This window comes from Podarcis tiliguerta (assembly GCF_965153285.1).
Source record: "Podarcis tiliguerta genome assembly, chromosome: Z".
NCBI classification, from domain to species: Eukaryota; Metazoa; Chordata; class Lepidosauria; order Squamata; family Lacertidae; genus Podarcis; species Podarcis tiliguerta.
The window spans coordinates 41117613-41135469 of NC_139553.1; the positions used below are offsets into that span (position 1 = coordinate 41117613).

Genomic DNA, 17857 nt, shown 5'->3' on the forward strand with positions numbered 1-17857 from the left:
TATTTGCTGGCTGTGCATTATTGCTACAATAATTTGCTTTTTTTTATTTTAAGAGTACAAGTGGTTAGATCTCTGCCTCAAGGGGCTTACAGTCGGAAATCCAAGAAGGGAAGCAGAGGGCAACTATGTGGTTATTTCAGCTGCACATGCTTAGACTTAAATCACATCCGCACTATACATTTAAAGCAGTATTGTACCAGTTTAAATAGTCATGGCCTCCTCCAAAGAAGGCTGGGATCTGTAGCTTGTTAAAGTGCAGAAAATTGTTAGGACACCTCCCTGTTTCCCTCACAGAGCCACGGTTCCCTGGGAAGAGGGGTTGACTGTGAAACCACTCTGGGAATTGCAGCTCTGTGAGAGGAACTGGGGTCTCCTAACAACTCTCAGCACCTTTAACACCCTAGGATTCTTTGGGGGAGCCTATTCTTTGGGGGTGGCTATTTAAAGTGGCTTGACACTGCTTTAAATGACTCAGGACTGCAATACCTAAAGGACTGCCTCTTTCCATATGAACCGAACCAGACCCTGAGATCATCATCTGAGGCCCTTCTTTGTGTGCCTCTTCCACATGAGGTTCACAAGGTGGCAACACAAGAACGGGGCCTTCTCTGCAGTGGCTCCCCGTCTGTGGAATGCTCTCCCCAGGGAGATTCGCCTGGCGCCTTCATTATACACCTTTAGGCACCTGGCAAAAATGTTCCTCTTCTCCCAGGCCTTTGGCTGATTCAGGTATTGCCTTTTAAACTGTGTGTGGTGGAAGGTTATTGGTTTGTTTCTGTTCTTAAGGGAGTAGGGAACCTTTTTCATGTTGAGGGGCACATTCCCAAGGGCTACAGGCCACAAAGGAGAATTTTCCTTTCCTACAGAGAGTGTGAAGCAGGGTCTGCGAGGGACATCGCCTGAAGACAGGTGTGGTGATATACAGGGCCAGACAGAGAGGCATGCGAACTTGGGGTTCCTAATGAACACAGATGCACCTTGTCTTCACCCTAAAATGGCTTTGCTCAGAAACTTGAGGCGGTTGCATTCACCGGTTGAAGGGGACATGGAAGAGTTAAGTTAAAAGTGTTTCGACCCAAGTGCACAGGAGGTTCTCAGCTTTTTGCTTCTGTGCCTGATGAAATCAGCCTCTTCTTTTACGAGCTGAAAATCAGCTAATGTCAAAGCACAAAGAACTGAGGGGGAAATGAGATTTACATCCTCCTAACTTGGTTGCTCTCATTCTGTCCTCTGTAGCTGCGTGTTATCTCCCAGGATGTGAAAATAAGTCCTAGCAACCTGGAAGAGCTGTATGAATTATTCAAGGTGAGAAGCTGTTTTCGCCTAATGCGCTTGTTTCCCAAAATTTCTTTGTTTCCCCCTTGAGTATCCTACTGTGACACACCTCCGACAGAACAGAGGAGAACTGATTAACTCCTAGAAACTGGCTAGCTCTTCTTGATCTTCTTTTTAAAATAATAATAATAATAAATATCATTTATTTATTTGTACTGTATTTTCCCCAAGCAGTTATTAGTTTATATCCAATACAGTGCCAAGTAACCAATCTGTCAGTGTAAGGATTTATGCTTGTACAGAGGGACTTCCCCCCCCCAAAACAAAAACACTCTTCTCGTCCCTCATGCACCCCATGTTCTCCCCAAATCTCTGGGCAGTTTAGGAAACCCTAGAACAAGTTTGGGGGGTGTGCAGAAGGGAGGAGAGGCAACAGAAGTCCAGTTGTGCAAGTGTAAATCCTTGTGTCAACCGATTGGTGGCGTAGTGCTACGTTGGATACAAACCACAAACCATAGTTTCCGAAAGGGGCCGATATCGATACAGTGGTACCTTGGTAGTTGAACGGATTGGCTCCCAAACAAATTGGCTCCCGGACGCCACAAACCTGGAAGTGAGTGTTCCGGTTTGCGAACATTTTTTGGAAGCCGAACGTCCGACACGGCTTCCGTGGCTTCTGATTGAGTGCAGGAAGCTCCTACAGCCAATCAGCAGCTGCGCCTTGGTTTTCGAACCATCAAACAGACTCCCGGAACTGATCAAATTTGAGAACTAAGGTACCACTGTGTAAAGACACTGAGAGCGGATGATACAGCAAGAAAAGACACGGGACACAAGAGGAAGTAGAGAAGTGGAATTAGTGCTTCAAGGATGGAACAAAGTGAGGAGCTGTAAATGCACATTTATTTCCAGTTTGCTTGGATAGCAGCCAGCAACTTTTTGTTCTTCCTCCCCTTTTGCTTCTGCAGTCCCTGAGCAATAGGCAGTGCTACTTATTTTAAAGCATTTATCAAGTCACTTCATATTTTTATAATCTCTAGGCGGTGTACTCTCTCTCCTCCCCCACACACAGTTTAGGCACTAGGCATTCAGCTGGTAGCATTCCACCTGAAATCACAGGTCAGAGTTTGTGGGGAGTGCATCTTTAAAATGATATTTTGTGTTTGTTTGTGCAATATCATTTTAAAGATGCACTCCCCACAAACTACGACCTGCAATTTCAGGCAGAATGCTACTAGTGGAATGCACAGCTAGTGTTTCTACTGACCATCAGACATTTTCAGTGCTATCTCTGATCCTTTACTGTGTTAAACATAGTTCACAAATGTCTGGACCATCGGTTTGCCAGGGTGCTTGACCCCTGAACACAGACGGATGCTGGAGAGAGACTCAGTCTGACAATTTCAGGGCATATTTGTTTTTCTCCTTTGACTATATTAACAGGGCAGGATGCCCCCATATCCCCCAAGCTTCTCATTCTTCGTTATGGTTAATAAATACCACCAGATATTCCGTGGGACGCAGCTGGCGCTGTGGGTAAAATCTCAGCGCCTAGGACTTGCCGATCGTATGGTCGGCGGTACGGATCCCCGCAGCGGGGTGAGCTCCCGTCGTTCGGTCCCAGTTCCTGCCCACCTAGCAGTTCGAAAGCACTCTTAAGTGCAAGTAGATAAATAGGGACCACTTTATAGCGGGAAGGTAAACAGCGTTTCCGTGTGCTGCTCTGGTGCCGGTTCGCTGGAGCAGCGTTGTCACGCTGGCCACGTGACCCGGAAGTGTCTGCGGACAGCGCTGGCTCCCAGCCTCTTAAGTGAGATGGGCGCACAACCCTAGAGTCGGACACGACTGGCTCGTACGGGCAGGGGTACCTTTTACCTTTATTCCATGAAGTAAGATTGTAATTTTGTATGCTGGTTTGCAGTTGTAAAAATAAATTTAAAAAGTCATTCCTGTGTTCCTTTTCTTTCTTTTTCTCTGCTTTAAAAAAAATATTTAAGTTTCAAATTTACAAACAATCATCAAGCAAGCCAAAAAAATAAAAATGAATTCCATAAATTCCCATGAACTTCCTTCCTCCCCTTTGTGGGTCCTTATGTTAACTTTCCCCCCCTCCTGCATCTTCTCTGTTGATCCAGTTCTATTAAATCTCCATTGCAACCATAGTCCAACGTTCAAGTCCTACTAATAATTTTAATTGCTTACAACGATTTTCAATATAAATTACATATTTTCCCCATTCCTTATTAAAATTTTGGTCTTCCTGATTCCTAATTCTTCCGGTCGTTTTTTTGCGATTTCTTCATAGTAGTAGTAGTAATAATAATAATAATAATAATAATTTATTTATACCCCACCCATCTAGCTGGGTTTCCCCAGGCACTCTGGGAGGCTTCCAACAGAATATTAAAATACAATAGTCTATTAAACATTAAAAGCTTCCCTAAACAGGGCTGCCTTCAGATGTCTTCTAAAAATCTGGTAGTTGTTTTTCTCTTTGACATCTGGTGTGAGGGTGTTCCACAGGGCGGGCACCACTACCGAGAATCAGTACAATCTGCCATTCTTCTCTGGTAGGGACAGTGTCTTCTTTCCATCTCTCTGCTGGGGGGGGGGGGAATGGCTACATGTTTTTGTATGTAGCAAAGACATCAACAAAAAGGTGTAGATATGGGAAATGTTACCTCTGAGCGACAACACGGAAGCAATGTGTTCTTATCCTTGTTCTTTCTCCCCCCGCAGGTATTGCTCTTATTTAACACATGGGCTTTTGTGCATATTTTGCAGAAGGAGCATTTTCTCTCTTGCTACTGGAGCATGGACAGCCCGGCCCTGAAGCACCATGACCCCAGCCTCCCCTACCTGGACCAGTATCGCATCGACTGCCAGCAGTTCCGTGTCCTCTACCATCTCCTGAGCCCTTGGGCGCATTGTGCTAACAGGGACTCCCTCGCTCTGTGGACATTCCGGTTGCTGGATGAGAACCTAGATGGGCTTATAAACTTCAAAGAATTTGCCTCTGCTCTGGGTACACTACTGAATGCATGCCATAGGGTCATGTGCTCCTCAGTCTTGGGCTGGGTTGATTATATTTGCCAATGGGCTCACTGTCCATTTGGGGTGGCAAGAATGGCAGTGGAAGCAGCCTCAGCAGGTTATGGTTGGTAGTATTTTTGCCATTCTATCCACTAAAATGCCAGTGATTTAATTTTTTTTGCATTTAAATGAGATAGGCCTGTATGATTCTGGATTTTTACCTGGTTTTAGTATCACAACAGTTGTAGACTCTTTCCATGACTTAGGCACTATCTTGCCAGCCAATACGCTGTTGAACAATCTTTGCATATGGGGCAATAACATCTCAGATGATTTTTTATAGAAATATCTAGGTATACCATCCATGCCTGGCCCTTTACGTGGCTTAAATTTCTTTATTGCTTTAGTTATATCATTCAGCTTTATTGGTGCTACTAAGGACGGTTTTTGTTCATCTGTAATTTTCTCTGACCTTTTAGTTTCTAAGTATTGTCAGCTTGAACCCCTCCCCCTCCCCAGGTTCAAGTTTAACTTTGTATATAATTTCTTGTAAAATGATTTGAATTTATTTCTAATCGATTTGGAACCAAATATTTGTGACCCACTGTTCGTTTTTAGAGAGCTGTTTCTATATACGCTAATAATCTTAGCAGGCTATACTATTTGTCCATAATGCCCATTATTGTCCACTTAAGAACCTGGGAAGCTGCCTTATCCTGAGTCAGACTCATTGGCCCATGTACCTCAGTACTGTCCACACTGACTGGCAGCAGCTCTTCGGGGTCTCGGGCAGTGGCCAGTTCCCAGGGCTCCCTGGAGATGTGGGGATTGAACCTTCTACATGCAAAGCAGATGCTTACCATCAGTTTCATTGCACCCAGGCAGCAAGAGTTGGGGGTGACGCTCCCCTGTACACCTGAGACTTCTGAATATGAATAATATTTCTCTCCCTCCCCCCCCCCATCCTTCTCTGTTTGTTAGATGTCATGTATCATGGGAGCTTTACCCAAAAGCTGAAGCTGCTTTTCAAATTGCACATACCTCCAGGTGAGTCACTTTTGGGAGATCATGTATTAGTTGTTCCATTGCCTGCCTGGGATTGTGAAAGATCTCGCTTGCACTTTCTGTGTTTATTAAATGCAATTTTATTAGTGTTATTGCTTTCCTCCAAGGAGCTCAGAGTGGCATACGTGGTTCCCCTTCTCTCTCATTTTATCCGCTCAGCAACCTTGCAAGGTAGGCTGAGAGACAGTGACAGGCCCAAGATCAGCTTGTGAACTTCATGGCTGAATCTGGATTTGAAACTTGGTCCCCTCCCCCCCCCCCCCCCGCCCCAGGTCCTAGCCTATCACCTCTGGCTATCATGCTGTTTTAATATTTCAGTTATTTTATTGTTTTATGTTTATACCTTATTAGCTGCTTTGACTATTTTGTGTAGAAAAGTAGGTTGCTTTCATTAAGAAATTACCTCTCAGGGCTGTTGTGAAAATGAGAGTGGCGGTGGGGGAGATATATCCCTGAGCTTTTTCGAGGAAGAACAGGATAACCATTTTGCTGCTTACTATATGGTGGGGTGGCCTGAGGCAGGAACAATCTTTCTCAGGCTCAGTTCTCCATCTGTATAATGGGAATAATGGGCTGCAAGGATAAACTAAACAAAAGTTTTGTGTGTGGAACGTCCTTTGCAAATACAAAGTTCTAGCGACAATGGTTCTCTTCTATCCTCAAAATTCTGTTTCCTTTTTTGCAGCTTTCACTGAAGTGGAATCCCTAAGCCCTTCCAAAGGGACTCAGCTATCTAAAGAAGAGTTGATCCACTTTAGCCAATTAAATGGTAAGCCTCAAGCATGCTCTGTTTATAGAACCAGGCAGAGATTAATCCCCCCCCCCCCATTCCGCTGGGAAGAGGACCGGCAGCAGAACTCCAACTTGAAGTGCCAAGAAGTGCATTTTAGGTTCCAACTTCTAAGAGGCAAAAGCAGCAGGATTTTCAGGTCTGTAGTTTCATATAGAAGCTGCCCTCCACACTGTACCCCACCATTTAAAGATTGCCTGATAAGCATTTGTCATGAACTACTTGTGCGGGACGCTGGTGGCGCTGTGGTCTAAACCACAGAGCCTAGGGCTTGCCAATCAGAAGGTTCGAATCCCCACGACGGGGTGAGCTCCTGTTGCTCGATCCCAGCTCCTGCCCACCTAGCAGTTCGAAAGCACGTCAGAATGCAAGTAGATAAATAGGTACCACTCCAGCGGGAAGGTAAACAGCGTTTCCATGTGCTGCTCTTGTTCGCCAGTAGTGGCTTAGTCATGCTAGCCGCATGACCTGGAAGCTGTACGCCGGATCCCTCGGCCAGTAAAGCAAGATGAGCGCTGCAACCCCAGAGTTGTCCGCGACTGGACTTAACAGTCAGGGGTACCTTTACTTTACCTTACTTGTGCAAAGCTCACATAGTGTTTAGACTTTGGAACCCTCCAGGTTTCCTTTTTTAAAATCATGTATTCATTATGATTTGTGTTCATGACAGTATCAGGGTGGGTTTATACAATTCTGCTTCAATACCGTTTATTCTGTTTTATCAGGACTTATCATATCCTGTTCTCTGTCTCTCTCCTTGCTCCCTCTGTTCTTTTAAGCAGAATTGGGAGAAAGGGGTAATTTAAAGTGACAAGGGTGCTCCATTTTTGCAAAAGTGGCTCAGAACCACTAATAAACTTTACCTTTAAAAAAAATGCAGCAAATTGTATTGGGTAATAGCCAAACTATTTGCAACCATTTGCCTGTCCCATTGAGGGAGGAAATGAGAATTTTTAAAGTGTGCATCTCATATCTTTCTAAGCTGAGGCTATGAAACAGACACCAAAAAAAATAGAGTGGACAGTAATTGAGACCCCTTTTCTTTAGCTGCCTTTCAGAACTTAAAGGCATTTGATGCATCACAGCTGGGGGGGGGGGGACCCTGTAGTTTTCCAGTGCTTCTCTTTTCTATAAAAATTTCAGGTGGTAAACAATTCAGATGTTACAGCCAGAGTTCATTGGGCAGACCGTTTGCTTTCCATGAAGTGGGTCCCTGGTTCAAAAGCTGGCATCTCTTGTTTAAAAAGATTTAAGGAGCACCTGCTATGAAATAACTGGCTGAGGCTTCAGTGTACACTGAGTTCAGTGTAACATCTGAACTCTAAACTGTAGTTCATCTTAAGCCAGTGGTTTTCAACCAGTGTGCTTTAGCCTTGAGGGTGTCTTGAGGGATGGTCAGGGGTGCCATGGGCAACACTGGCCTTCCCTCTTTCCCATCCTCCCTCCTCTGATGCCCTTTTGCATCTCTGCCCCCTCCCCCCAGCTTGCACAGCTGTTTGTTCCAGCAGCCCTGGCTACAAGCTCGCCAGGTGAATGGTGCCTCTGGGTCTGGCCAGGGGGTGCTTCCTAGGCCCCTGTGGGGCCGTGTGACGAGGCACCTCTGTTTGGGGCAGAGGGGGCAACTCAGAGACCAGGGGCGGCAGCAGCAGCTGCCCAGAGGACTCCCAATGAGGGGGGAGAGGAGAACCCTCCACAAGGGAGGGTGAGAGGCTGTCAGCTCTGCAGGCAAGGGGTGACATAACTGGGCTCCTGAGCCCCACAGGGGTGCTGCAGAAAGAATGTAGTTGGTCAAGGGGGATGTGGACCCAAAAATGTTGAAAACCTCTGTCTTAACCAAGTGGTTTGTTGAAACAAGCCAGCTTCTTAAACTATGGTTTGATATTGGCCTGTTTCAGCAAACCATTGTCAAAATTAAGAACAGATTTATTATCAGGTTAGGAAAAAATTGAATAACAATAAATAAAATATTTATGAAAAAATACAGTAATTAAAAGATGGAAGCAAAAGTGGCCAGGTTGCGGGGAGGGGTGGGAAAGTTATGAGCCCAGTGCTCATTGCAGCTCTTTCTAGTATGATTTAGCATTCTGTCCAAACCAACCCATAAACTCTCTGGTTTGAGGCAGCTTCCTATGTCCATTTTTATCCTCCTCTTCTATCCTAGTTTCTTCTCCTGAGGACTGTGAAGGTGCTGATGCTTTAAACAGGAGCCCAGAAAAAGGTTGGTGAACTTGATTAATATCCAGAGAACCTGCGTCAATCTATACATATCATGCAGGGAAGATGCTGTTTTCTACTCTGTGCTGTAATATTTAAGTTATGATAATATATATATTCAAGTTGGAAGGGTCCCAAGGATCCTCTAGTCTAACCCCCCTGCAATGCAGGAATCTCACCTAGTGCACACATTAGAAATGGCCACCCAACCTCTGCTTTAAACCTCCAAGGAAGGAGAGTCCGCAACCACCTTCCAAGGAAGTTTTGTCAGCTCTTACTGACAGAACATTCTTCCTCCTGTTGAGTTAGAATCTTCTCTCAACCGTTCCTCATAAGACTTGGTTTCCAGACCCTTGATCTTGGGAGCAGCTAACATGCTGCACTCCAGTTTTCGGAAACTCAGCTTCCATTGCCCTCCAGGCAGCACACTGTCGTGAAGTTTGAATGCCCTCCTGAACCGCCAAATTCCTCTTCCAGATGTTGCAGCTGACAATATAGAAAGTGTGGGAGAGCAGAGAAATTGGGTTGTTTTATTGATCTACCTGGGGCACGGGTGGCGCTGTGGGTAAAAGCCTCAGCGCCTAGGATTTGCCGATCGAAAGGTCAGCGGTTTGAATCCCCGCGGCGGGGTGCGCTCCTGTTGTTCGGTCCCAGCGCCTGCCAACCTAGCAGTTCGAAAGCACCCCCGGGTGCAAGTAGATAAATAGGGACCGCTTACCAGCGGGAAGGTAAACAGCGTTCTGTGTGCTGCGCTGGCTCGCCAGATGCAGCTTGTCACACTGGCCACGTGACCCGGAAGTGTCTGCGGACAGCGCTGGCTCCCAGCCTATAGAGTGAGATGAGCGCACAACCCTAGAGTCTGTCAAAACTGGCCCGTATGGGCAGGGGTACCTTTACCTTTACCTATTGATCTACCTAGCCTTCTTCCTCTGTTTGAGTCCTGCCTGTCCTCTGGAGATCTCAGGGTAGCATGTAGGATGGGGGCAGTCCATATGCTGCCCACCAAAGGTCAAGTTCTCCAGGTGGCAAAGGCAGTGAGGGTGGGGAAGTTCTGCTCCTCCCAGGGGGGAAAAAGACAGAAATCTCACTTTGGAAGACCAAAGTCTGTACAGTAGCAGCAATCAGGCAGTGGTTCTCAACCTGTGGGTCCCCAGATGTTGTTGGACTACAACTCCCATCATCCCTGAGCTCTGGCCTTGCTAGCTAGGGGTGATGGGAGTTGTAGTTCAGCAACATCTGGGGACCCAGATGCTGAGAATTTTAGGCATTCCATGGGATGAAGGGTATTTTACCTGCATGCAGAGGGTCCCAGGTTCAATCCCTGTTATTGCCAGGTGGGGCTGGGAGACGCCCTGCCTGAATCCTGGAGACCGGCTACCAGTCGGTGTGGACAGTATTGTGCTCGGTGGACCCATAATCTGACTTTGATAAGGCAGGTTCCTATGTTCCATTGTGTCCCATTCCCCTATTCACCTTTTTGCCTGTTGCAAAACAGCATTTCATAGCCACCGACCATGCTCAGTCTTTATTGGGACGCTTTTGTCTCTTCCCCACCCCAGAATTTTAAACCTAAACACTTTTATTTTTGCACTTCTGTAAACCTTGGGTCTCCCTCAAAGCTGTCAGATAACCTCAGAGTGGTGCTGCTTTGGCTATGTAAACGATGGCACCCAGAGAACTATGTTCATGCCAACACGATGTCCTCCAGATATCTTTGAACTGCAGCTCCCACCATCCCTGGTGATGGTTTTGGGAGTCCTCATCCCTGCTGCAAAGCCCCAGTGTGATCCGGCAAGAGCAACTACTCCATGGAGACTGCTGTGGATAGAGTGAGGATTTCACTATTCATTTGTGTCTTCTTGCCTTCCAATTAGGTAAAGGAAAGGTTGACATCCAGGCCTATTTGAAGCAGTGGCAGGATGAATTGCTAAAAAAAGAAGAAAGCATTAAGGATTTGCCCCGCATGGACCAGGTAAAACGCACCTATGGGAGAACTTGCAAGGGGGGGGTGTTATTTGGAGTTTGGTTGGTTGGTGGGAGCAAACAATGACCCCTGAGCCTGACACATGCTAACAGGGTAGGTGCCCCTGCCCATACAGGCCAGTCTTGACAGACTCTAGGGTTGTGCGCCCATCTCACTCAAGAGGCCGTGGGCCAGCGCTGTCCGGAGACACTTCCAGGTCACGTGGCCAGCGTGACATCGCTGCTCTGGCGAGCCAGAGCCGCACACTGAAACGCCGTTTACCTTCCCGCCAGTAAGCAGTCCCTATTTATCTACTTGCACCCGGGAGTGCTTTCGAACTGCTAGGTTGGCAGGCGCTGGGACCGAACAGCGGGAGCGCAACCCGCCACGGGGATTCGAACCGCCGACCTTTCGATCGGCAAGCCCTAGGCACTGAGGCTTTTACCCACAGCGCCACCCCATGGTTCCGCTAACAGGGTAACAGGTCATTAAAAGTAAGAAGGAATTATAGAGTAGGAAGTGGTTTGGGGGTGGGGCCATCTAGTCTAATTCCTTTCTTGATGCAGGGAATTCAGAGTTCAGGCATCCCTGGCAGAAGGCTGTGCCCAGCCACTGCTCGAAGGTGTCCAGCCATGGAAAGCCCAGTATAGTTGTACTTATATCCCCCCCCCCCCAGCTATGCCCATCTGTGTGTGTGCTTGTACATACGTGTGTAGGTGGGGCTTGGGCATGAATCCTTGGAATATGATTGGGCGCAATTCTCTACTCGCCTGGGAAGTGGAATTCATTGGGGCATATTTCTGGATAAACATGGATTGTGCTGCTTGGCCATTTCCCTGTTTTCATATATCTGTGCAGTGGTACCTCGGGTTAAGTATTTAATTCATTCCAGAGGTCCATTCTTAACCTGAAACTGTTCTTAACCTGAAGCTAACCACTTTAGCTAATGGGGCCTCCTGCTGCTGTCACACTGCCAGAGCACAATATCTGTTCCCATCCTGAAGCAAAGTTCTTAACCCGTGGTACTATTTCTGGGTTAGCGGAGTCTGTAACCTGAAGCGTGTGTAACCTGAAGCGTATGTAACCCGAGGTACCACTGTATTTCCTCCTAATAGGGAAAAACACCCTAATTTTCATATATTCTCCTAGTCAAGACTGTGGTAAATGGACCACTAGTAGTCTGTGAGCTTTGTTCATGCAGTCCTCCTTAAATATTCATATCAATTTTTAATTGTACTTGTATTGCTTCTTTCAATCCATCCTATTTTATTGTACAGTTGTACCTTGGTTCTCAAACGGAATCCGTTCTGGAAGTCCCTTCGACTTCTGAAAACGTTCAAAAACCAAGGCACGGCTTCTGATTGGCTGCAGGAGCTTCTTGCACTCAAGCGGAAGCTGCATCGGGCGCATAGCTGTCAATGTTTCCCTTTTTTAAAAGGGAAATTCCCTTATTCCGAATAGGATTTCCCTTAAAAAAAGGAAAAAGTTGACAGCTATGGTCGGGTGTTCGGCTTCCAAAAAATGTTTGCAAACCGGAACACTTACTTCCGGGTTTCTGGCGTTTGGTAGCCAAAACGCTCGAGTCGCAAGGCATTCGACAACCAAAGCATGACTGTCTCTTTTAAAGTAATCAGTTCATTGTCAAACTGCCCTACTGTCAGGAAGCCTCTCCTCATGTTCTGCAGAAATCTACTATCCTGCAACTTTAGCCCTAGATGTGTCCGCTAGATCAGGAGAGAAAACACGTCCTCATTGTGAAAGCCAATTCAGTTATTGGCACTCTATTTATTTTACAGCTCCATTTTAAAAGTATTTTTTTCTGCCATGGCAAAAAAATCTTTGCAAGGCAGTTTGCAAAATAGAAACATGAAAAATGGTTTAAATGTTTGTGCAATATGTACAAACATAGAGACACTTGAACGCCCACAGAGACGCACAGTTAACTAAAACTGCATTAGCATAATCTTCCGAATCAAGTAAAAGCATCAGTAGCTGGTAAAAGAAAAAAGTAACTGTAAAATATAAAACCAGCAGCAATTTAAAGCAGCTTAAACATCTAGACCAGGGTTGTCCAACACTTGGCTCGAGGGCTGCATGTGGTCCTTAAGGCCTTGTTTGGCAGCCAAACTTAGCTGAATATGGCTACACTTCTGGTACCTGCCAACCTGTCAGATTGTGCTAGCATGTCCCACTTAGAAGCACTCTTTGTAAATATGTTAAGAGGCTTTTAGAAAAAGAAACAGGAGGTTGTAAAATATGCCTTCTTATTTCTCCCTTCTCCACCCACCCCAGTCCCAGTTCATCCAGTTTTCAAAGACTTTGTATAACTTGTTTCACGGAGACCCAGAAGAGGAGCTGCTCTATCGGGCCATTGCCACCGTCACCAGCCTCTTGCTGAAGATGGAGGAGGTTGGCCGAAGACTCCAGAGCCCCACTTTGCCAGCCAAGAGCATGGCCCCTTCCACCTCCAACGTGGGCGCAGAAGATGCCCGGAAGCCCCCAGAGGCTCAGCCTACCCCACAGATTGAAAGAGGTGGACCTCAGAGCCCACGCAGACCTGACGAATGGTCGTTTGCCTTTGAGCAGCTGCTGGCGTCTTTACTAAATGAACCTGCTTTGGTGAGATTTTTCGAGAAGCCAGTAGATGTCTCAGCCAAGTTGGAAAATGCTAAAGTTTCTCAGTTGAAAGCGAAGGCCAGAGTATAGCACCTGCCTGACGCTCCGCACAGAGGCACTTGGAAGGACAGAGGGCTGTTTGTGAGCTCAGCATCTTGAGTTTGTCAGGAGTTTGGGGGGGGGGTTAAAGATTCAGCTCAATTCCCCTCTACGCCATAGGCAGGGTTGTTTGTGTTTTTGCAAAGTTAAAATAAGCATAGCTTGAAGGACAATTTGCACCTAAATTTTGCATTTTTAGTACACCTGGGAGACTTAAACCACATCAGCCAACACAAGCCAACTTGGAAGGGAATAGAAAGCTGGTCTGTCAGGGGCAAAGTTGGGGGTGGTTTGTGGTTGTTGTTTTCCCAAACCACCGTTTCGTGTTACTAGTTCTCATGCTGAATGTAATGTCTGCCACTTTTGCTGCAGAGTGGTGTTAGCCTTTACCTATTCTGTTGTAACTGTTGGTTGGATTTCCAAAGAATTGCTTCTTAAGCTCTGAATGTAGAATTTGTTTCCTGCTTTGGGAGAGATATTTTTTGATGGTCAGTTGAGCGTGGCTGTTTAAAAGGGGGGGGGGAGCTGTGTTGTTTCTGTGAATGGGACCAAGTGCTGCTTTTGATCATTACTGTTGTTGTTGTTTTTAAAAAGTGGCTAGTTGATACAATCTTGGGGAGCTTCCAAACCCAGTTCACCTCCCCACTGTTTTAATTTCTGGCCCTAGACCCTTTTACTTGTGGGAGGTCCTGTGGTTCCCTGACCATGCTTACCCTAGATTAGCCCAATTCACAGCGGCATGGAGGCCACATTGCAATGGCGGCTCCCTTCCCAAATCCACTCTGGTAAAGGGAAGATGTCATGGCTTCTTTCCATTTCAGCATCATCTAGTGAAGGTGGCGCTAGAATAGACATGAACTGCAGCCTGGTGTCTTCACTCAGGTGCCCCCAGGAAGAACGAAGGAGACTTGCTCCTGTGGATTTGGCTTTAGATCGGGGGGCGTTTAACATTTTAGTTTATCTTTTTACTCAGGGGCCACATTCACCCTTGGACAGTGCTCCAGGGGCCAAATCCCACTGCGTAGCCCAAAGTGTAGCCACCCCACACTCTAAAATGTTCACACACACAGCCTCTCCTTCATGTTGACCAGTTGAGGGTGGGGTGGGGGTTACTGTCCACTCAACAAATGATGTATCTCATGACCAAGAATTTGGTGATTTGCGTCCACATCAGGGTGCTGGACCATATGGAGGGGTTTAAACGTCTCTGCCCACCCTGGCTAACATGTCTGCAGTGTGTATTTCTTTTTGCTGCCGCTGCCCAAACTGGTATGGTCTTGGTGTGGGGAGTGAGGGGGGGTGCTTTGCTTGGGATGGAGCTTGCATCAGGTCCCTGGGGCTGCAGCCTTCCTTTAAATCACCTGCTTCCTTTTTGAGGTAGAAATAAGGCCAGCATAAAGCAGTTTTGTAATACAGATTGCATGGTACTTGAAGGATTATTGTGAAGTGAAGGTGAACACTGTTGTGGAGAACTGTTCCCTGCTGGTGTCTTGTATATCTCTGTAGGCTTTTAGGACTAAGCCAGTTTCTAGTACCTGTTTAATTGAAACACACATGCGCGTACGCACACATGGGGCTTATGGTCTCTTTCTTCACTTGTCTCTCTTTTGTTGACATTGCTGATGTCATAACGGTTATAGGAAGCACTAGAATTTCAACAAGCCCCTTCCTCCCAAATAATCTCCAGTGTCCCTGCAGGGTCTTTCTCAGCCAAATGGAGCTAGCTGATGCTAGAAGAGGAAATGGCAGTTCCAATTCAGAACTAGGTTCATAGTGCAGTTTGAGTGATGAGAAAGCCTGGCGAATCCATAACTCTCCACGGCTCAGGTGAACCAATTTCTTTTGATTTTCAAAGCATGTCATCCAATAGATCTGCTTACAAATTGTAAGGAAATTATCTTCCAGAACCTTGTAGGTACAATCTTTTATATGCAGAATGACCAGCATACATACTATATGTACTAATCAGATTTTGAGCACCAGTGACAGAGGTACTGTGTTTAGGGTTCTTTCTCTCTGTGTGTTTGTGGGTCTTTTTTTTAAAAAAAGCATTTGAAATGTGCAGACTTCTTATCTAACCAAACAGCCTCTGGTGATATGTGCAAAGTAGATATTTGCTAGCAATGGGCATATTTGCTCAAGACAAGGAAGAATGAGCTTTCGAGCTCTGAAGGAAAAAGCTTTAACAACTGGCAAGGCAGAGGAGGAAAAATCAGTCCACTTATTCTTAGTCTCTTTGGACCTTTCTATCCGCATCCCCGACAAGGCTTAATCTTAATTATGAGTATTTTGAAACAGGTCCAAAGTTTTCCGCTAAAAGAATCTTCGGTCTAAATTCTATGCAAATAAACCAGCACTGTGGAAGGCGTATGTTGCCTTCTAAAAGGGACTGATTTCTGTTTGTCTCTGTTGCCCAGGGAGGTGGGCCTTTAGATCGCAACCCACACACCTTGCCAATGAATGCAGCTTGGATATTGGGAGCAGATGATTCTTTACAAACTTGTTTTCCACGCTTACGTGTCTTTCCCCCTTATCTCTTTCCCATTCTTTAAGGATGGAATCTTGAGTTCTCTTCCACATGACAAAACAGAAAGATCCATTTTCTTAATATTATTCTGGATTTATTTTTCCAAACAGTTGCTCAGTTCAATATGGGTAATATGTTAAACCATGCAGCCTGATTCCTCCCCACACCCCTTTCAAAATACTCCATTTTTAAGTTCCTACAGGAAACTCTTATTTACCGAAATCCAGTTGTTTTCCTCTTGGCTGCCTGAAATGAAACCTTCAGTCGGTGTTTTCCAGGAAGTCCTGACCTGGGAATTAAACAGGACCTCACAGCTGTTGTTTACCAGGCAGTATTATACCTATGCATATCTATTTCAGCTTTATGCATGCAAGCTGGGAAATGACATTTTTGAATGCTTCTCCTTGCGAAAGACTCCTTATTAATGTGAAGCTTAGCAGGAACATTTTTTAAAAAGCTTCGCTCTGATGCATTAGTTTTCTGTTTGCAGGTTTTCCTTTTTTTCCTAAAAACAGAAAGTGGGAGAACTTGCAGAAATGATATCAGCCTGTTGCCATCTTAAGTGAGGAAGTCTATTCTACTGCCACAGTCTGTTTTATGTACCTAGCCTTGGAGAGGATGTTTCTAACATAGGGACTCCAGTCCCTTTACTCTGGTAAAAAAACAAGTATTTTGGCTTTGTGTTGGATGGGATTGCTGTAGTCTCTCCTTCACCACATAAAAAGAAGTTTATTAAGACAGAACTTTAAAGCAAGGGCTCTGAATGGGCAAGTTGGGATCAACACCTTCCATGAAAAGCATTTTTCTTTTCTTTTAAACCTACTCTAGGGATTGAATTCCTTGGCAGTAGTTTTGATCGAAGTCTACTATCCATTTCTTAGTGTGCTTAGATGGTGGAACGCCACTGGGTCTGGGTTTCATGTTTGTGCCATGCTGTTGTTGTTTTTTTTCCAGTGGTACTTGCTGCGATTCCAAATATCTGAATATCTTCCTGAGAGTCGCCTCTGCAATGCATTCTCTCTTTCTCCATCACACACAGGTGCTCTAGGCATTCTATGCAGCTGAATATAGAACATTTGTAGCTGAGGAGCAGTAGAACAGAGCAATGAAGCTTTAGATCCATGGTGGCTAAGTTGCAACATAATGAGGTCATTTGGCACATAACACTAGGGATGATGGGATGCATAGAGGGTTAGATTATCAGCTGCCATTAACTGTTCAGAGCAGGTTACTGAGCAAATACCTGTCAAAGCGAAGACTTCTCACACTATTGCAAACTCCAGCAGTTTTGGGGGGTGGGGGGATTCTACTGTTGCGCAGATAGAAAAGTCTGGTGGGCAGAGAGAGCTTTTTAGTAAGATCTGATTGCACAGGGACTTCACTAAAGCGTGGGGGTAGTATCAGGTGACTTCACTGTAGGTCACCTGATCAGAGATAAATTTTCACTAACAACTGCAATGATTGTTCATTGCTGTAGTGTGTAGCCATGCTGTTGCCTCGCAAGTCGCAACTTTTATAGTACAGTTTGCCAAAGATGCAGCTGTAATTTCTTAGGGAGAACAACAACAACAAAAAAGATGTATTTATCTGCCTTCTTCAAAGTTCCTCATCTTATTGGCTGTCTAACAAACCACTAATGGAGAGAGATATTGAAATAAGCTTGCAAAAAAATACGTGTGTAATTGTCTTTTAAGAATAAATTTCTATATAAGATGAATATGGTATGTTTTCCAGAGGAACTGAATTATTTTATCCTTTTTGCTACCAAGGAAATAAAATATGTTTATGTGCTGGCGTTTTGTATTTTGATGACCATGTTCTGTACACAGCAAATTCACTGTATCTTTAATGAGAGGAGATGAATAAACGATCATTTCATGGAAGTAGGGCAGGTGGAAACCTGGCTCACAATATGCCTCTGACTGTCCATGGTTAAAATGTTGATGGTAGGATTTTCAATAGTGTTTTCTTGGGGAGGGAGGCAGAGGGGAGATGTTCAGAGTAGACCCTCTTCACATTGTAAAGGAGTAGGTGCTGGGACTGCAAGAGAAATGGATGACTGGGAGGTGGTTTGGGGGCAGATATTGTTAGAGAAAAGGAAGATGGCTCATCCCCTTCCCTCCCACAAGCCTTTTAATTTTTTTAAAAACCTAGTGCCCTACAGAGGTTCCTGGGCCACAACTCCCATAATCCTTGACTACTGGCCATGTTAGCTGGGGCTGATGGGATTTGGAGTCCAGAAACAACACTCAAAATGCTGCTCTGGACTTGCAGC

At 45.5% G+C, this 17857-nt stretch overlaps 1 protein-coding gene across 4 annotated transcripts in view; it reads left to right on the forward strand.

Moving 5' to 3' along the window:
• Window positions 1-17524, forward strand: part of TBC1D8B (TBC1 domain family member 8B) — a 51111-nt gene extending 33587 nt beyond the window's left edge. For all 4 annotated transcript variants that reach the window (XM_083422285.1, XM_083422286.1, XM_083422288.1 and 1 more), the window contains 7 exons: window positions 1237-1305; window positions 4060-4300; window positions 5290-5355; window positions 6059-6142; window positions 8325-8381; window positions 10252-10349; window positions 12633-17524. In XM_083422285.1, the coding sequence (XP_083278411.1) occupies window positions 1237-1305; window positions 4060-4300; window positions 5290-5355; window positions 6059-6142; window positions 8325-8381; window positions 10252-10349; window positions 12633-13046 (1029 nt within the window). In that variant the 3' untranslated portion in view covers window positions 13047-17524. The remainder of the gene's footprint in view (window positions 1-1236; window positions 1306-4059; window positions 4301-5289; window positions 5356-6058; window positions 6143-8324; window positions 8382-10251; window positions 10350-12632) is intronic.
• Window positions 17525-17857: the final 333 nt, after the last annotated feature.